The sequence below is a fragment of the Stegodyphus dumicola genome, chromosome 12 (assembly GCF_044657685.1).
Source record: "Stegodyphus dumicola isolate Sdum_Otavi_A_Nest chromosome 12, ASM4465768v1".
Lineage (NCBI taxonomy): Eukaryota > Metazoa > Arthropoda > Arachnida > Araneae > Eresidae > Stegodyphus > Stegodyphus dumicola.
Window position 1 is genome coordinate 87890236 of NC_140779.1, and position 21983 is coordinate 87912218.

General features: G+C 32.3%; 1 protein-coding gene across 1 annotated transcript in view; it reads right to left on the bottom strand.

The window, feature by feature from the left end:
• The window catches only part of LOC118200827 (cell adhesion molecule Dscam1-like), a 1398975-nt gene that overhangs the window by 191213 nt on the left and 1185779 nt on the right, over positions 1-21983 (bottom strand). Inside the window, exons 9-12 of the mRNA XM_085827411.1 lie at positions 20621-20782; positions 14566-14856; positions 3492-3611; positions 2367-2540 (exon numbers count right to left, since the gene is read on the bottom strand). Coding sequence (XP_085683537.1) covers positions 2367-2540; positions 3492-3611; positions 14566-14856; positions 20621-20782 — 747 coding nt within the window. The remainder of the gene's footprint in view (positions 1-2366; positions 2541-3491; positions 3612-14565; positions 14857-20620; positions 20783-21983) is intronic.

The window sequence follows — 21983 nt, forward strand, 5'->3', positions numbered from 1 at the left end:
ACCAAACTACTCGAAAGGACTTTCGATTCGCCGTATATTTTAAATGTTCCCATGCCGCACAGACACTATACATTTACGAACACGAGTGCCTTCTCTGGGATCCGAACACGAGGCCTTCGATATGTTAGTCAGCATCACCAACAATCTTATCTACTGGAATGTGAGAAAATGATTCAAGTGCTACCGAAACAGCAATCACTGCGTTTGTATTTTTAATGACTTTGAATTGGATTTCTAAATCTTTTCAATACTTCAAGTTAAACAAGCAATTAAGTTATGTTTTAGATTCATTTTAAATAGTTTGCTAAGTTTTAAATATGGGAAAAACTGCTATAATTCATGCTTTAGTAAAATGAATATTACCTTATTTCCTCCTAAATAAAAATTAAAAGTTGCGTTTAAAATAATATTAAAACAACCATTCATTAATTTCTAACTTTTTTATGTGAGCAACTTATCTAAAATAATGGGTATGACATAAAAAGTTAGATATCGCATTTTAATATTGTACGCTATTTTCTATCATCAATCCTTTCCGTTGAAATAATTTTATTTTTTGAGTATCAAATAAATGAAATTAGAAATATTATTAAGCATCAAAACCGTAAAACTAAAGAGTAAATGGGTAGAACTGAAATAAATGACTCTAAATATTAGCTCACATTTTCTTTTATACTTCAGCACTGAGGCGCTGCGTTCAGGAATTCCGCAGGAGATTCAGTCTTTGGCAACATATTAAATACTCGAGGACTCATGTAATAAAAAGTAATTCCTCTTTCCTCGCGTTCCGATCAAAGAATAAAACGCAATTTATATTTCCAACAGAATGTAATTTGTCAAAACCCGCAAATGTATGGAAATTCTTCATTATGGAAGTCGCGGAAGTGGTATTTGGAATTTAGGAAATAACGTTTGTAGAAATGATTTACGGAATTTCTGAATAAAAGTAATTTTAAATCAATCAACGAATGAGAAATACTTCGCATGAGGTTTAATGACTTCAAATAGGAATTCTTAGGCTGGATTACTAGAAAGACTTTTCGTTTCAGAGAGTGTTAAAGAAAAGGAATTGTGGATTGAATTTTTTTAATAAGGGGACATTATTTCTGGTTCATAAAACTAGAAAGTGAGTAAAATTTCAACTATAATTCTGAAATTTATTTAAAGTTAATAAGAATTTTTATCAAATTTGGTGGACAGAAAATAGAATGCATAGTTAGAGTATTCATCTGTAAATAATATTAGTTTATCTAAGCTAATTTAAATGTCGAAACTGTGAAATATTTGACACAGTTGTGTAAGAGCAGAAGTAAGCTGCAAAATTCATTTTACAATATCGATTCCTCAGAAGAATCGAAGTAATTGTATATACATGACAGGAATAGGCCCATATTCATATTTCACTACACAGATGCTAAGCACATATAATTTTCAGCAGATATGAATTAGGATCAAATATATTTCAGGGTACAGTTATTAGATGCACACACTTTTCCAGTGTAATTATTATGTTCATAAATGTTTCAGCATGCAGTATTAGGTCTACATATTTTTCAGTATATAATTATACATTTTTCCTAACCGCTCAGACGATATAGTGGTTAGAAGAGCTTACTACGATACCGAAGTGCCTCGGGTTCGAATCCCGGAGAAGGCGTGGATGTTTGTAAATGCATAGTGCCTGTGCGGCATGTCCCACTCTAAATATGCGGCGATCCGAAAGTCTTCTCGAAAGGTTGTCGGTAGGGAAGGGGAAGAGGAGCGGGAGACCCTCGGAACTGTCCCACCCCCGGGGGGCTTTCCCTCAAAATTGAAGGCGAGTCGTATTGTCACCTATATGGTGCTCTAGTACCATACAGGCGAGAGTATGAAAGGCGTAAAAGGCTTGCCAATGAAAAGCGCAATCTTGCTTTCCTTGCCATGTTGAATTTTTTCTTTTTTATTTCTTTTCTTCTTTTTTCTTTCTTTCTTTTTTGAAGTCCAGAAATAAAGGTTTCGTGGCTTTAACTTCGCAGTCCTGATTTTCGTTATCGTCCTTGATATTACAGTGTATATAATAATGATTCGCAAACAAGTTAGAGCTACCTGTTCTAGATCTGATTCTAACAGTAATTGACATCTCCCAAGTCTTCACATTTTGGACATTAGAAAATTTATATATTAGGAAATAACGCCAAGAACATGTGTGCATTCCCATTTGTCTCTTCAACCTCCATTATCTGTTATCTAAATTGTAGCCTCTATTAATTGACATCTAAAATGCCAGCTAATAGAGGCTACAATTTATATAATAGATAGGGATTTATATATTTCCTTCTGAAAAGAACATCTATTAATTAAAATAGTTTTATCTGAAATTAGCTTACCGTGAACACTGAGAGAAACAACGCTGCTTAGTCCTGGTCCTATTCCATTGGTAGCTTGACATAAATAATAGCCAGCATCGTCTTCTGTGACGTCTTGAATGGTAAGTGAGCCATTTTCGAAGATCTGGTGATGGTAACTGGTACTTATGGGGCGATAATCGCGAGCAGATGGATCTGTCAAATAAAAATATATCAAGCTCCTGTCTAACAGAGACGTTTAAAGTCTCCACAATTAGTTAAGTGTTAAATTTGAGCTATAAAGAGCCTTTCAGACAGCTAAATGTACCAAAACTGCAACAGACTAACTGCTTTGAAAATTAGGAGGACAAATTTCAGATCTTCTATCTGTTAGTTTACAGTAATTCATTTGTTTGTTTTCAAGGTTTACGAACAATAATCTAGTTATCATTTTTGATTTATTACATTCAAATAGTTATGTGAAAAGAACATGTAACAGATACAATAAAGAGGAACATAAATTTCGATTGCACACATTAAACTAAAAGAAAAGCGACGTTAAGTTCTGCATACATTTTGCACACACTGTATTTTTTTATTAATATTTTCATATGAGAATCATTATGATTACACTTTTCATGAAGGAAGTCAAACCATTTTCTATAAATTCACTGATTAGTTTAGTTACCAGAAATAATTTTAATCAGTCCAACTAGGACCGAAATAAATAAAAATCTCGAGTACCAATGTTTTTTAAAAGAACTGCATTTTGGATTTGAATGAAAAACTGAAATAATTTTGTAATTTAAAACTACGGATTACGAACTAAAAATAATTAACAAATATTGTATTTAATCAGAAAAAAGCATTTCATAAACAAGCAAGGAACAATGATGAAAAGTAAGTGTTGAAAACCATTAAAATGGATGGAAAGCTTGTATCTTGTTTTGATTTCCTACATTTTTAACTTAAGCTCTGCAATATAGTTCACCTCGAATTGGCAGACCACTATCTGTTTGATAGTTGAATAAGGATCCCGATTTTCCTCGGAATCTTGCTTTAGGTCATTTTTCAAAATTTCCTTTCTGTTCATTTTGTTCAATCTCTTGAAGTCAAAATTTATGATACATATTTGTGGAAAGATGACTAATTCAAGTTAGACTTTACCTGAAGCTTTTTCCCATCGTATCTGTGGTTGAGGAAAACCGTCTGCTTGGCAATGCAAGGATACACTTCTGCCAACTAAAACACTAGTATCAGCTGGCTCAAGTCGCCACCGTGGAGGAACTGGAACGAAAGATATACATTATAGGTAAAAACTTTATAAAGTTCATATCCTCAATAACAATATTAAGAACTTTTCAAAGATGTACTGCGAAAAAAAAAGCATTATTATAATATAGGTATTTTGATGCAAAATGGGACTTTTTCTGAAATAACATATATATATATATATTTTTCTATTTTCGATTCTACGATTCACATTATGCCTAATATTAAATTTTGTAAAATTTGGTGCGAAATTTACGGAGAAATTCACAAATTTATCTTGGCGTATTTTTGTCAGTTTGCACCAAGAATAATTCACTTGGTTAATTTCTTAAATATATGGCAACCCATTTTCTTTTCCCTTTCATTGTACAGGAGCGGAGAGAAAGTCACATCGTTTCTACCTTTTTACATTGTGCATGAGCCGGAAAAAAGTCACATCGTTCCTCCTTTCAAATAATTTTATCAAAGTGCCTAAACCACATTTGATGTTATTCGCTTTCAACAAATATGCCAAATTTCAAAACGCGCCAATATATAAATTCACGTATATCTTCGGAAATTTTGAATAAAAAATTGCAATTTTTGCAGGTATGCTTAGAAATACATCTACTTTAAGATGATGGTAAAATTTTATAGGTTATAATTCAAGATTTTTTCGAAAAATTTATAAAATTTATTTTAAAATAAATTATGAAAAATGGACGAATGTTATTTGGAATGAACCTAAATTTCGAAATGGGAAAGGAAGAATCAAGTAAGTTTAATAGAAAAAGAGATATTAATAAGTATATACAAAACTCAATTAACACTGAGGAGCTAAAATTTTGAGAGCTAATTTTTTTAAAAAAACTACTCTTGCGATTTTTACAACACTTGGCAGTTTGGCGTAATTTGAATCATAGAATCGAAATATGGGGAAATTTGGCATGTCATTTCAGTAAAAGTCCGTTTCAGTGTCATTTCAGTAAAAGTTATTTTGTGACAAAATACATATATTACAACAATGCTATATATTAATCTAATACATATCCTAAGTGTAATAAAATATGATGACGTGTCGAATGTAATGATGGAATGTGTGATCTACAAGGAATATAAAATTAAGAGTAACTTACCCCCAAAAGATGACATATCAAATAATGTGAACTAAGTAATATTTATTATAACTTGACATCATAAAACTTTGAATTAGTACCAGCATAAATTAAGTAAATATCGCCAGATTGGCCATCGTGATCATACAGCGGCAGAAAGAAACAGTCCTACCATTTTGAAACCTAACCTTTCGTACAAGAAATGCGTAATATTCCAATCAAAGTAAATCTCAGTCCATCATCTCCAAACAAAGTTTCATGATAAAAAAAATCAAATTTTATAACGGAGGAAATTGAGTTGACTGGTTATTCCAATATATTTTTGAAGAAACACAAGGCGAATATTCGTATCATCAGGAAAGGGAAACACGTGCAAATAAAGTCCTTTCGAGGATATTTAAAGCCGTAAAACATCATTAATTTACTGCAGAAGTTAGCATCTAGATAATTTTAGTTAAATCTTCAGTACCAATTTCTATTTTCTAGGAGAAATGCATTACTCTACAAACAATATGGAGATGGCAGTCTAAAAGGAACGAAAAAAAAAAAAAAAAAAAAAAAAAAAAAAAAAACAAGATGGCACACAAGCGTCATCCGGGGTGAGAACGGCCAGAATGTCCTACACCTTCAGAGCTCAGCAGCAGAAGAAGGAGAAACCAGTTGTAGCCGTCAATTTCGCTCTGTCATTGAGCGGTCGCAGTGAACAGACTTGATGTTGAATAAATGTGTAGGCTTGCCTGAACACTAAGCCACGCTTTCGAAACATGAAAAACGCAAGTTGAATTTCGTCAGTCGGCCTAGTAGAACGAGAGATATAAAACTGTCCCCCTTTTTTGTGCGCAGTGTACATATATGTAACACTTTAGGAATATTCCATAAGTATTTTGTTTCCTGACTGTGATGATCGAATTACAAACAGGTGAAGCAAACATTTGGCCTAAAATACATTTTTATAATTAAGCAATTTTTAATACAAATCATAACTTGAATACATATATATATGTATTTGAGAAAAAACGACACATCATATAAAATGTGCATTGCTAAAAAGGGTAAAAGATTTTTTAACTCTGCTAATCAAATATTTGAGTATGTGTATGGGCACTTGAAGTATATTGATGCTGAGCCAATGAATTATATATCCATTCTGAAATGTCCTCGAAATTTTCTGTCTTATCATAATCTATTTACTAAATTGCTACAAATGGTCAAGAACAAGATACAGGATAATGCAGTTAAGGCATACTTGGAACTAGACCTATCTAGCTTGAAGCGGTTTTGTATGCTCCTAAAACTAAAGCTTGTTTTAAAATTGCTTTTAGAAAATACAAAATATAATTAAGAAACTTCACAAATGCAGCGGAAGGGGTTAATAAAGAATTTCTATTAGTGATATGAAAGTCTGCACCAACTGAGATTTTCAATAGAAGTTTTTAAAAATGCTTAGTCCTTCTTCTTGGTTCTTCTACTTTTGAATCTTCCGCATTAAAAATTCATCAATAAAATTTTTTAAATTCATTTATATACAAAAAACGAAAAAATAAAATTTAATTAAGAAACCTTACTAAGCAAAATAATTTCATAATCGATTTTATTTAGTAAATAATATGTTTGGGATGCACTGTTTCGCAAATACTCAAATATCTGATAAAATTTTGTAGAACATCATCAATCATAAGTACTTGAAACTTTGATTTTATTTTATCTTGCAAAATAATTCAGAACATGCTGTTTACGTTTCGTCTATGTTCGATTAATTAGTAATTATTAGCGAAACATTTTGGGTGAGTTTTTAAATTAATTCAGACTATAGTTCATCGCAAGTGGATACTTTTCTTTAGTGATTATTACTATTATTTTTTATCTTGTATATTAATATTGAGGAAACCTTCGGTGTTTCCATAACTTTTTTTTTCATTGAATTATCCTCTATCTCAGAATTATATGTACAGTTTTCAGTAAGCATATACTCATTAAATTTATGCCTTCGATTACTGAATTTCCTTAGGGTATTATCATTACTTGAGAAAATATTATACAGAGAATTAGGAAAACGTTAAATAGGAATTCTCTGCATTTTTGAACTCAATGTTTAATAGTGTTTAGTTTCTAAAACATAGTATAATATTCCTACTGCTTATGTCTATTTTTAAAATGCATTTGGAAATGCATTAAGTTCTTTGCAACTAGGAAATTTTATGAGTTCTACGAAACGGTAAGCATGTTATTACTGTGCTTTATGTCACTTTTCTGACAGTAAAATCAGACAAAAACTACAAATTTTTTCATGTTTTAAAGCGTATGTCATTGGTATCGGAATTGTGCATCTTATAGGCATTTATATTGGGATTAGCACACAAAAAGAATCGAAGAATTAAAATTTAATAATTAAATATTTTCAGCAGCATAACGATAAAAGATTTGAGTTCTGCCTTAAATATTTATGAAATAATAAATTTTCATAATATTAAATTTTTATGCACAGTTTTAAATGGATTCATTAAATTATTTTTTCCCACTATTCGAAGTAATGAAGACTTTTTTAAGTAAAACATTGCAGCTGTATGGTTGTACCAGGGATGCCTCTATTAGACGATGTTGGCAGGAATGAATTTTATCAAACCAAAAAAACTCCACTCCTTCTTGGTGTTGCATTTTCAATGTCGAGCAGTGTATCTTTTCTTCAAGAGTTAACTTTCACTTAACAAGAAACAGAGTTAACAAGCAACGAGAAAGCGTGTTTAATATTAAGTTTTAACTTGTTCTTTCCTACTGAGATATATTAAGTTTTTTTAATGTTTTTTTAAAAATGGTGTTGATAAATTTTTATGGAATGGGAGAAGTTTTTCGCTATAATTGTATTTGTATTTGGAATACATATTTTTGGCCAGTACATCAATCGGTAAATGCGCCATATATCTGCATTAATTTTTGAAACGCTTTTGAATCTCTAAAATTTTTTATTTTGAAATGAAATATAATTTTAATATTTTTTTTACATCTTGCTACAGGGTTTTTCTATAGACAAAAAGGAATTTTGAAAAAAATGACAACGTGACTTTGTAATAAGAATCTTCTCACAGTAAGTGATTCAGTTTGGAACAAAATTTTTAAGATTTCTACTTCAGTGGATTAATGTTGACAATATGTCCTGAATGTATAAGGCAATTATCATCGTGGAAAAGCTTTCGCCTTTGTTTCATATTTATGTCATGAAAAATAAATGAAATAAACAACAAAATTATTATTATTATATCATCATCCCTTTTATTTTTATAACTGTAGACTCATTAGTTTATTATGAAGCAGGAGCCATGAAAAATGTGCAATGACCTCGCCGGGCTCGAACCTGAACCTTTCGAATACGCGCCGAGTGTGCTACCGTTACACCACGAAGGCATGCAGAAAGGAAGGAGAAAATACCTTATCACAATGTGCGTTATTACTGCAGGTTCGTAATATTGAACTAAAAATTTGATTACATGTATGTAGAATAGTCATTTGAGGTCTCTCTGGATGGCAAATACTATAAGAAATTATGTTAGGTTAGGTTATTTGAATATGGAAAAGCCGTAAGAGCTATTTGTCTAAGAAGAGAGGGGCTTTCTTGAAAGAATTTCAAAGAGGAGCTAGCTCATATTCACATGGGCGAATACACGAAAATAAACTATGCAAACAACCTGTTTTCTTCGGATCGGAATCAAAGCAGGTCGAACTCAGAAAATTTGATCTGCTTTCTATTCTTCTATTAGGAGACAAATATTTCAACTACCATAAAAATATAGTTTCTCTATTGACAGAAATAAGTCATGGAGCTTTGTTTACTGAAAACACCCCAAAAATTTCAGTCAGAAATATTTTTAGAGATTTTACGTATGATTATTTTGCATAGTCTTTTTAGCCTAATTTCGTTTTGGCGTTTTGCGTTGAAAACTTTAAATGTCCGTTTCATATTGTTGCCACCAAATATTATCGCCCTGTGTTATATTTAAAGAAATTAAATAGTGAGGAATTTGCATAAATGTATGTATTTTTCTCGTATTGTGATTAAACAACGGTATCTAGAGCCACTAGATTTTGAATAACGTAATAATTTTCCGAATATGGGCATCTGGAAGCCCTAATTTGAAATTCATTTTATTATAGATTTGATATTTTGTAAAACATTAACGAATTTTTTGATTAAGAAGCTCAACGATTTCAAAGCGAGCAACGGCATCACTGTACGGAAAAAAAATTATCTCCAGCGCGCGAGACTGTGTATCGGAAATTCTAAAGATATGCTCATTTTAAAATTATTTTGCGATATTGCTATTGAATTGAATTTTATGATTTAAGTGCGAAGAACATGATATTTAATAAATAAATGTAACACACAAAACGCTAAAAAAACGCCCCGTTGGGTGTAATATAAAATCTGAAAGCTTTCGGATTTTTTTTTTTTTTTTTTTTGTTTATTACACCACACAAAACATTTTGCGTTATGTCATAATTAAAGCCGGCATTTAGTAAGTATGCGTTAAATAAACATTAATTAAGAAATTTCTGATAACAGCAAAAAGAATGTACTGTGAAAGCCTTAAAAATAATCGTTTCTGTTGCAGTGACTTTATTCCAACAATTTTCCTTTGCATTTGTTTGAATACTATTTCTTGTTTCCGTAGAATTACAATTATGTTTTAGTTCTGCAGTGTAATTTCATGTTTAAAAAGATAACTTTATGTACCCTTGTAGTACTGGAAGAAATTTAAAATTCCATGCTTTCTAAAAATTTAGAAACCAGACTGTAAAACGTAATATATATATATAACTGATTTAGTTACTGCGTAGGAACATTTTTAAAGGATTTTATTTTGCGTAGAAAGTTTGTTTTTCGGTAGAACTTCAGAAACTGATGCCGAAATATAATAATGGAAGAAACCTAATTCAATGTTTTTGGATCACGAAATCTTGTTACAGCGAAGCTTTTGAAAAATAAAATGCATACAAAATAGAAACAAGGATAGCTCCTGGGGAGAATTAAAAGTCCCTAGAAGTCTTGAATCCTTTCTTCGTCAGCGGAAATTTAATTTAAAGTTCTCAGACTTAAAGTGGAAACTGATACACTTGCCTGAAGAAAGTTAACTAGAAGAAGAAAAAAAAAAAAAAAAAAAAAAAAAAAAAAAACTTACTGCTATATTGGAAAATATTTTGGTTATGCAGCGTATATAGTATGTTATCTTAAGGCGCAGATTTTATTATTCTGTGCTGCAAAAAGTATTATTGAAGTATAGTCAGTTTATGATTTATGATATCCATCTATTGCTATATTTTATGCCATATCTTAAAAAATATCTATGAAGAATATTATTTTCGTACTAATTTTCAGTTATTTTTATGAATGCTTAAGAAAATCGTTAGAAGTTATTTTTCCCCTTTATTGGGCAATTAATATTTTAAGTTTGTTTTCATATCTAAATCTTTTTACATCTTCTTGTATAATTTAGGTTAAAATTACACGCCGAATAAATATTATTGGAGAAGTTAAACAATAAAAATAAGAGTAATGTTTATAAATTTTTTGAAGGCCTAGTTTCGATGGTTTAAATATAGAACCAGCTTCTTCAGCTGACTAAGTGCAAATGAACGAAATAAAATATGGTTATAAGATAAGAATGACTGGAAAAAAGTCAAGGTACTGGGGCCATCTATTGATGAATGGAATTAAGGTCGTTAACTAGAGTAGAAAGATTGTTTTTGCATGTGGAACGCCTTTAGGAAATCTAATACACCAATGGAAGATATTTTTTGAATAATTTTGGTTGCAGAAAAATCGAAAGTGTGGTTTCGGACCGACAGTCCTGGGCAATAGAGAATTTCTGTGTTCTATTTCGTTCTGTATATTTTATATCATTCATTTGCACTTAGACAGCTGAAGAAGTTTGTTCTGTATTTAAATGCTCTAAAATATTCCTGAAAACTTTACAAACATTACGCTGATTCCTGTTGCTTATTTTCTCCAGTAATCTATTTGTATGTCCCATCAATATGTAAATATAGTACAAAATAAAAGATTTTAAAGGAGGCGCAAGTATGGTTGGTTAAATTTGGACTTAATTTGGAACTTAATGAAGTTAATTATAGTAGTCCCAACAGCCAACAGAAGAATATGCTCTCAAAATACTTTATTTTTAGAAAATGAAAAAAATATTTGCACACTTGTAACAGGCAAATGTTTCGTTTTACGAATGTTGAGTTCGATTTGACCTGGTAACACTGATATTTTATGACTGTCAGTCCATTTCGCAGTTTAGTCGGCTTGGAACGCTACATAAAGAAACAACCATTTTTTATTTTGAAAATTCACTGCAAAACTGTGAGTGTCATGCACAGATTATTAAGAACTTCCTGTCTTTGCAACCCTTGCATTAGTTCTACAGACGGCAGGTTCCTTAAGGTGTGAGAAGGTTAGATTATTGGAATACAGAAAAGCACATGAGGTCAAAGGAGAAGGATGCCTTTGTGAAGAATTTTCTCAGGCAAATTGGCTCGTATTCACATTATGCACTGGAAAAATCATGAAAACCAGCCATACAGCAATCTTGTTCGCCTGGGAACGAGCTTTAGTTAAATTATTAGCATTCAGTGGTCTTAATCACTTGTCTTCACAGATGATGCAGATATGATGAGGAAAACTGTATTATGGTATCTAACATATTCATTTTCTTATGCTTGGCAGTATTACAAGAATAATGGCTGCAGATGACATTCTCGAATTTCATTTTTCGATTACAGATCGGATTTTAGGTTATCTTACCCCATTTTTCTCCGGGGGAGGCCACGAAATGTCGAGACTATAGAACTGTTCCATAAAAATGGCATGTAAAATAAGCATAAGGAAATATGACTCTGATTTATAAAAACGTCCATTAAAATTGAAAAGAAAAGAATAATAAAATAAAATGTATATTAACAAATGATATCTGATGTTTCATTTATGATCACTTTCCCGTTGATATAAATTTTTTTGTATGTTTCTTTCTTTATTCTTTCTCAATTTCCTTATCACAGAAGCAAATAATTGTGATCAAAATTTAATCATTACCTGTTCCCAACCCAGTTTCGTAAAACCTCTTTTACCTCCTCTCATCGACTAAAACCGTCCATTGAAAGTGACAGGAAAGACCATTAGAATGCAATAAGTGCATCAATTACCAAATCTCATTAAGCATTTTTTAAGTCGGATGCACCGAATTAAAGTCGAAGTAAAAGAAAAAAAAACCAAAAAAAGTCCACATTACCCATCATCAACATAATGCATTACCAGTTCTCGTTAAATGAGTGCTGCAAAAATGTCAGCTATTGCAATTGCTAATTTTTTGAAAAATAAGGAAATAAATATTCATTTTTTGAGCGCATTCCGCAATTTCCTCGATGAATCAAATGTAGAATGGAAGAAAAAATTCATATAACTCATCTTCTTAATTAAGAGAAGTGTAATTAGCATACTTAAGTGTTATTTTTGTCGAAATGGTAATACTTTCCTTAATTATTTATTTGGCAAAGGAATAGTTGCGTTTCCTAATACGAAAATCATTTCGTTAATTCGGCTGATATTCCAAACTTTTCTTAAAAAAAAATCCGTGTTAGCAGAACATTAAAAAATGTATATCAAATAAATATACTTTTATTTCAACTAAACTAAATCTTTTTTACTTTCGTTTACCTAACTGCTAAGATTTTATTACTTTTTAAACCCTTTTCCATTATCTTTAAATTATTTTTAGACGTTTGTGAAATTTATCTGAGAAGTTACGATTTATTGATGTCTAAAAAACTTCGTTTCAATGTGTAATAGGTAAAAAAAAAAATAAACAAAATAAACAAAAATAAAAAAAGTTTTTTATTTTTGTTTTGGCATCACCGAAAGAATGCTAAAAGAACGTCGACCTAAGGTAATCGATTTTACTCAAGGATTTTCTTAAAGGTAACGAAAAAGCAATATTAAAGAAAAGCATTTTCAGGATATTTAACTTGCAAAAAAAGTTACGCTGAAACATTTGTCAGTGAATAATCTATGCTTAAAGGAAAATTATGGCTTACATAGCAAGCCTATTTTGCATCACGTAAAATGTTTTTCTTTGTATTCTAAACCAAAACGCTTCTAATCGAACTACGAAGTAATTTAAAATGCATTAGAAGCATTTTATGGTTCCATGTACTGAAATTTGAAGTATTTTGTTCTTCATATTTTAAAACCATATTTTTTGTTTAAATTTGCGTATAACATGCTACGCATAATATTTGGCAATGAACTTTAAAATAATGCAGTAGTTATATTTTGAATTCCTATATTTCGGTTGCGATCAGCTAACGGATGACAATAAAACAGTTGTGTATCCTATAAAAAGATCAGTTATTATTTTATAACTTTGCAGCTTTAGCGCAAGTATTAGGAATTTTATTAGAAATACTTACCTTATATATATATAGTATATATTCGCACTCTGTTATCTGGCTAAGTAAGCTTAGTTTTTTATTCTTATATTTTGGGAAATTGCGCTTTTTTTTTTTGCTCTATAAGTGATTGAAGTATGTTCCAGTTAAAGTTTTTATACTTGTATTTAATATGCAACCAATAATTATAGAAGTATTAACAATTTAAAAGTTTAATCGGCGAATTAAGCCTAACGAAGCCGCCATTTGTTTATATTTGAAACTCTCAGTAGATAGTGAATTAACTCAGTACGTGCAACAACTTCAGTGTCTTTTTGACAAAATTTAACAGCTTTATGCTCTAAACATTTTGTCTTCCTGCCCGCTGGTCAGAAACTCTAATTTCAATTGCAAAAATTTTGTTAATTGTAATTGGTGTTTAAGGTTTTCTGTATTTGACAGCTTTTGATGAAAATGCTTTGAGGTTTTATGTATTTTTATCCTGTGGCGAAGTAAAAATTGAATTGATCGAATGAAAAAAATCTCTAAAGAAGTTATGAGAGATATATTTAAATGAAGTGTAGCAAAAAAATGTATATAATTTTATAGGCCGTAGAAGGAAGTCTAACGTGTTTAATAAATAAAACAACAAAAAGTATAGAAAATAAATACAAAAATTTAAATAAAAATAGTTTTTTATATTTAGAAATTAAAATCAAATACTTAACAAGTGACTAAAACGCTGACCGTATTGCCCCCTCTGAAACTATGGAATTCGTCCCTCCTTGAGTGTCCCTGTTATAAATGTTGCCCTAGCTACATCTTTCAGATAAGGATATTGCATTCTTTAGATCTTTTGCAAGACCTTAGGTATTCATTATAAATGTTGTTGAACCTTCGCTTTGAAACCAAGGATAAAATTTTCCAGCATATTGAATCACACCAGCAGAAAATTACATTATATATTTTTGCCCTCAGAAGTTAGGTCAAAATTAAAGGTACATTTTTAACACTTTTCTATTATTTGTTTCAAGCGCTTTTATATCATTGCGGATAAAATGATTAATTATCATTATGAATTATGTAATTTATCATGCAAAATTATTAACGTATAGTGAAATTTGAAAAGAACAGCAGACACATTTAATAACTGCGCGTAGTAGTAATTGTAATTAAATATCAATATGATGTTTTAAGTTAGATTTATTATTAATTTCTTTTGGTTAAAGTTCACAAGATTAATAATTCTCCCCTACAAATCGCTATTCAATTTTTATACGTTTTTTTCTGAGATGATCTGTTTTTCTAATTGGATCGGATGCAGCAAACTACCGGTTATAGCGAACCAAACTTCCTGTTCTCTTAAAGTTCGTTATAGCGGTGGTTCTATTGTATTTTACATTTTAAAATTCTTTACTAATAATGTGTAATATGATAAGATTTTCAAAATTTCCACTTACCATGTATCGTTAGAACAGCAGTATAATTAACTGTAGCAACGTCATTCCTTACCACGCAAGTGTAGTGTCCACTGTTTCGCGTGGTAGCACTGTCGATTGACATGGAACTAAAGTCCTCCTTGAGCATCTGCACTGTTATGTCACTATCTGAAGAGGACAGAGGACGACCGTCTTTCAGCCAAGATATGTGGAAAGGAGGATCGCCAGCAGACACAGCACACATCAAATGAATTTTCATGCCTTCTTTTAAATCCTCGGAAGGAAATGAGAAAGGCATAATGACAGGTTTTTCTATAATAAAAAAGGAAAAAATGCATACATAACGTCTGCATTCGCTGTATTTCAACAAACTGAAACGTAAAAGAAACACAGTAAATTTTTCATGTGAGATGATTTCAAGAATGTTTTCATCAGAAAACATTCTTGAAAATGTACTGCTGTATAGATCTGGATTAATACTCGTATTTGCAACTTGAATTAAGTCAACTTAAATAAGCGTTTTAGCTGTCTTTTTTAGGATATCTTTCGTAAGTATTATCTAAAAATTTATTATTTATCAAAAGGTACATTTTTATTTATTCGTCTTTATTTTTAAGAGTGGTAAATAGGCGCTCCTACCGAAGTAGTCAGGATAAAGGTATTAGTGAATGTATAAGGTATTTCTCTCGCCTTCCTAGCGTGCCTTCGTAGTGTAATGGTTCTGCACACTGGGCCGGTATCCAGAGGTCCTTGGTTCGATTTCCCAACGACGCGTTGCTAATTTTTCATCATGCCTACTCCAAAAAATCGTAATGTCTCTGCACTGGCACCTGAACTAAAAAAGGCTGTCGGATGATAATTCTCCATCCAGGATTTGGCGATTGGGTCCCATAAAAGCCCCAGTCGCCCTTTAAAAGGGGGAGCATATAAGATATTTCTCCCGCCTTCCTAGTGTGCCTTCTTGGTGTAGTGATTCTGCACTCTGGGCCGGTATTCCAGAGGTCCGTGGTTCGGTTCCGGCGAAGGCGTTTGCTCATTTTTCATCTTGCCAGCTTCCAAAAATACCTAATGTCTCTACAAATGAATGAATGTTAGATATATTTAATTGATTTTTGGTGAACATTTTATCAGATTGAATCTGTCATAAAGTGATTTTACAGTTTGCAATGGTTAAAACAATAGCTTTCATTATCTCTTCATGTAATAAACTGTTTTCAAAAAATAATAAAATAAAGACCAGAAAATATATAAAAAATAATTCTTAAAAGAGTACGCTACTTCTAACTTAATAATTTTGATTTAGTAAGAAGAAGATACGGGATATATATTGTTGCGTTATTTTTTTATTCTTTACGTACGTACGGGCTTCGTGCGGATTTGGAGTGAATAATGACAACAGCGCTTGGTGAAGTATCCAAACACACTTTATTTGCCAGTATTCTCGGGACAGCTCCAAAATCACGTTTTTTACAGTCGTCGAAGAACTACTATAAACACGCTGTAATAATCAGCGACAAAGCCTTTAGGCAATGAGGCTATAATGGTGACGATAGCTTCACGGCAAAGCACCAGAGTACATCTCCCGACTCCGTTCGGTCGTTCTCGGAACTACACGTACTCTCGAGACTCTCCACACTACAACTCGCGATGCACTCGATGATACACTAGAGTGCAGCTCCCGACTCCTCGGTTCAGTCGTTCCCGGAGCTCAACACACTCTCTCGACGATGCACTAACCGCGATACACTAAGGACTCTTTCGGTGCACTCGACGACCAACTCGTCACTCATTGACTGTCTATAACTCGATGGACACTCACTAACTTCGCACGGACTGAGTTACTAACTCTCCGCCTACCAGCAGGGTTTATATAGCTTTTGGCTTGAGCTCGAGAACATTCTGGGCTAAACCGGTAAGAATCCAGAAGGTTCTCCATCCGTCATTGGCATATCAATTTTGTCGCCAAATGGGAGATTTCTCGACAAATGTGGCAACCCTACATTCCTTTGCCATTTTCTAGCAACCCTAAACCTGATTTCCGCAGAAGCTATTTTACCGCGCCTGAATATTTCGTAACAATGTAGTTATATGTATATATAATTTAATAGAGAATATATAGATGTAAATTATATCCTATGAAATGTGTTACTTGCATATGCGTAGATTACTTTTGTTGTTTCTTTTGTCGTTAACAAAACGACTGATATGTGAAGTATACCATTCTTCAGTTTGTAACAAATGGTGCTGTTTCCTGATTGTTTTTTATTCCAAACCACATTAGTTTATAGAAATTGTTTTATGTCATTGTTAAACGAATACATTCTTTACAGTTGCAGAGTAATAGTGGGATAAATTTTCATAGAAAACACATTATGAAAATATGTATTTTTTGCCTCACATAAGCTTTAAAAATTGAGGCTTTTAACTCGATTTGGTACTGTTCTGTTATCGGGAAAGCTGAAGATCTGACGAAAAATTCGAAGCATAAAAAACAATTGCCAAAATATTTGCCATACGGTTAAGCTGAAGATAAATCCAGCGAAAAAAATGACATAACTGATATTCATAAAATGAGGAAATTTTTAAAGTAGTTTAAATAACTTCCTAAAGAAATCACGAAGAAAGAAAATTCGATTAGCGAATTGAGATAAACAGGGAGGTCGATAAAAGTATATTTATGGCTAACGCATAACTGTTCAAATCCAGCCCTGTTAGTTTTTTAATGTTTTCTTTCCAGCAATCTGCGTATAAAATAGTGCTATCAATAATACACTCATGTCCATACATTAAGGATAATGTAAAATCAGGCAAAGGAAGAGTTAGAAGCAAAACAAATTTGACTTATTTGTTAAGCTTATTTAATAAACAAAAGGTAAAGAGCAAAAAAAGATGCTATATGTTTGACATTATTAAAAAAAATTAGCGATTTTTTCTCCCTGGAGCAAATTACAAAAAAAGCCTATTTACAAAAAATTACAAGGTTGGTATGATTGTTAATACATTGTATGTCTCCCAGACGATGCTATACAGTCCGTACAACGCCTAGTCATGCTGAGTATCAAATTAGCGATCTGATCTTGGGGGATATTACACCACTCAAAAAGCAATGCTCTCCGAAGTTCCGGTAAACATGTAGGAGGAGGTTGACGGGCTGTAACTCGTCGGCCAAGCATGTCCCACACGTTCTCTACTGGATTCAAGTTCGGTGAGAATGCTGGCCAGTCCATACGGGTGATAACCTCCGAATGAAAACATTCGCTTACGATGTTTGCACGGTGAGGACGGGCGTTCTTATCAATAGACACAAACTGTGCGCCCATGGCGCCCCGAAACCAACGTACATGTTGTTCCGCATGACGTTCCGATAGATTTGGCTTGTCATGGTTCCAATTTGAACATGCAGGTCAGTTCTGGAACCCAGAATAATTCCACCCCAAACGAGCACTCCTGTACCACCGTAACGGTTTCGTTCAATGATGTTTTCTTGGTGGTAACGGGTACCTGGAGCTCTCCATATGAAAGTACGGCGAGAATCAGCAGACTGTAAGCTAAACCTGGACTCGTCGGAAAACATCACACAAGCCCACTGTTGCGGTGTCCACAATGCATGCTCTCTACTCCAGGGTAACCTCAGGTGACAGTGAGTTGCAGTAAGTGGAACGCATCTGACAGGTCTACGAGCATATAGACCAATCTGCCCTAAGCGTCTGTGCACGGTCTGCCTTGAAATTGTCTTACCAGTGGCTGAAGAGAGCTGACGAGACAGGTCTGAGGCTGTGTTCCGCCTGTTTCTTTTGGTAGTAACTGCCAAATACCGGTCTTCATTCGGCGTTGTAACTCTGGGGCGACCTGTGCTGTAACGTCTACTCACATTACTATCATCTTGGAATCGTTGCCAAAGCCTGGAGATGACACTCTGGGCAATTCCAAGTTCGTCTGATACTTCCAGTTGGGTATGCCCACATTCCAGACGGCCGATAATTCTACCACGTAAAGAATCATCCAAATGCGTCCTTTGTGTCATAACTATTCGGTTATTGCACTGAAATGCTTATAAAGCGCCTGCGAACAATTTTACTTCTTTGCCTGTGTTCCTTATATATTACTCTCTTACACTCTCGTCATTGTGACGTACCATCGGTGTCATCTGGTTACTTCCTGAAATTTACATATGATTCTTGAAGAATATAGTGATTTTACAGGTGATATATTTATTTTAGAGTTCGATTTCCGCGTGACTCCGAATTATCCTTAATTTATGGACATGAGTGTATTTTCGTCTATAACTTATAGCAAAATTCTCTAGTCACAGCAACTAAAAATCATTTCTTTGTTTCTCGGCAAATCCCGCCGCACACCCATCGAGGAGGAAGGTTACCATCAAGGCTATTATTAAATTATGACCCAGCATGCAAGGGCTACCTGTTTAAGGGAAGGGATGCCTTCGTGGAGGACTTTCTAGGGAGAACTGGCTCGTACCACGGAAACGCCCATGCAGCCAGCCCATTTGTCTGGAATCGAGCTCAAGTCAGAACTACCAGCTCAAGTCGGAACTACCAGCGCCCACTAGCAGGCGAACGGTTAGGCGAAGCGAAGAAAAGACTTTCGTCAATTTCGACAATAATACCAGTGTCGCCTATTTTAGCTGATTGTCTAGGCATTAATGCATGCTCACAGACTTCCCTCATATAACTGTTCCAATCAACAACAGTGCAATGGTTCATATGAAGCTGAAACTTACAAAATTAAATAGGAGTTAATTCTAAACACCACGCATAAATGAAACGATCTGCAGTTAAGGAACTGATTCTGCAGCTTTCAAAACAATTTTTGTGAACGTAATCCATTTTTTTCTATGCCACGTCTTACCGTTTTGCATCTTTAGGCGTGAACAATTCCTCATTCCTTAAGAAAAGATGTGGAAGGTGTTTCATCATTAGTTAAGTCACAAATTTTCATATCAATGGTAAATACAGTAATAAAAATAAATAAATAAACTAAAAAATTTCAAAGGTTTCAGATTTTAATTACGTCCGAAGGGCCAATTTTTTAAACTTTTTGTGTGCTACCTTTATTCATAAAATATCATGTTTTACGTACTCAGACCATAAAATTCAGTTCAACAGCGATATCGCAAAATAATTTTAAAATGAGCATACCTTTAGAATTTCCGATACAGAGTCTCGATAAAAATGTTGAAAGATAAAAATATATAAAAATGTTTATTTTCGCCCAGTGTAACTATTGCTCGCTTTGAAATCGTTTATTTTTTCAATCAAAAAAATCGTTGAAGTGTTACAAAATATGAAATCGATAATAAAACAAATTTCAAATTCAAATTTGGGCTTCCACATGCTCATATACTATGGAAGATTACGTTATTCAAATAAGCTCTAGGTACCGTTATTTAATTACAATGCAAGAAACATACATTCATGCAGATTCTTCATTATTTAATTTCTTTAAATAAAATACAGGGCGATAATATTCGGTAGCAACAATTTGAAAACTGAAACAACGCTTATCGTGAATCGACGCAAAATGCCAAAGCGAAATTAATAGTCCTTCTGGGCAAATTGTCCCTTTGGACTAATAAAAAGTACCAGGGACCGTTACATGTTTAAAATTTGTATCATTGTTGTCAATTTCGAAAAGGCATCTTTAATTTTTTTTTAAAGTAAACATTTTAGCACTTTTTAAAGTAAACATTGGATACTTCATATGAACCAATCTCTTGACGAGTTCAGCAAAATAATTGGTGACGTTCTGGTCCTGATAACAGTATAGTACCCCTCGATTTAGTTAGTTGCCGTTTTGTGATTGTATTTTGTTTTACTGCAATTAATACTTTTAAAAAGTAATTGCATAAGAGTTAGGAAAAGTTATAATAGTTTCATCCTCCCAAAAATAACTTATAGTAAAGAAAAGAAGAAAACTGAAAGCAGATGAAATGTCTTATCTAGTTCTGAAGAAAGTGAATTTCATAGATAAAACAACTTTGCATTGTATAACCAACCCTTAACCGCAAACAAAAACCAATGCAGTATAAAAAGAAAAGGTTTAAAAGAATGCAAACCTTTAACAGTAATTTTCAGACTACCGTCAACAGTTGGTGAATCCGCTGCACGCGCAGAACAGACATATGTGCCTTCATCCTCGTGCCTTTGCACCTGCTCGATGAAAAGTGTACCATTTGGGAAAACTTGTTGTCGCCGATTTGTTGGAAGACGTCTCCCATCTGCAAAGAAGAAAAAGTTTATAAATATTTACATTCTCATTCGCACAGTCTACTAACAAATTATTAATAGTGAGATATCTTTTGTAAAATAAAAATTATAAATAACTAAAAATTTCGATAGAGCTTGTTACATGTATCATACGTAATTTATGATATTTGATTGATGGAGCTTCAAGAAGAATTTCAGACATAATTTATTAATAGTGAGATCAAATTATTAATAGTGAGATATCTTTTGTAAAATAAAAATTATAAATAACTAAAAATTTCGATAGAGCTTGTTACATGTATCATACGTAATTTATGATATTTGATTGATGGAGCTTCAAGAAGAATTTCAGACATAATTTATTAATAGTGAGATCAAATTATTAATAGTGAGATATCTTTTGTAAAATAAAAATTATAAATAACTAAAAATTTCGATAGAGCTTGTTACATGTATCATACGTAATTTATGATATTTGATTGATGGAGCTTCAAGAAGAATTTCAGACATAATGTATTAATAGTGAGATCAAATTATTAATAGTGAGATATCTTTTGTAAAATAAAAATTATAAATAACTAAAAATTTCGATAGAGCTTGTTACATGTATCATACGTAATTTATGATATTTGATTGATGGAGCTTCAAGAAGAATTTCAGACATAATTTATTAATAGTGAGATCAAATTATTAAAAGTGAGATATCTTTTGTAAAATAAAAATTATAAATAACTAAAAATTTCGATAGAGCTTGTTACATGTATCATACGTAATTTATGATATTTGATTGATGGAGCTTCAAGAAGAATTTCAGACATAATTTATTAATAGTGAGATCAAATTATTAATAGTGAGATATCTTTTGTAAAATAAAAATTATAAATAACTAAAAATTTCGATAGAGCTTGTTACATGTATCATACGTAATTTATGATATTTGATTGATGGAGCTTCAAGAAGAATTTCAGACATAATTTATTAATAGTGAGATCAAATTATTAATAGTGAGATATCTTTTGTAAAATAAAAATTATAAATAACTAAAAATTTCGATAGAGCTTGTTACATGTATCATACGTAATTTATGATATTTGATTGATGGAGCTTCAAGAAGAATTTCAGACATAATTTATTAATAGTGAGATCAAATTATTAATAGTGAGATATCTTTTGTAAAATAAAAATTATAAATAATTAAAAATTTCGATAGAG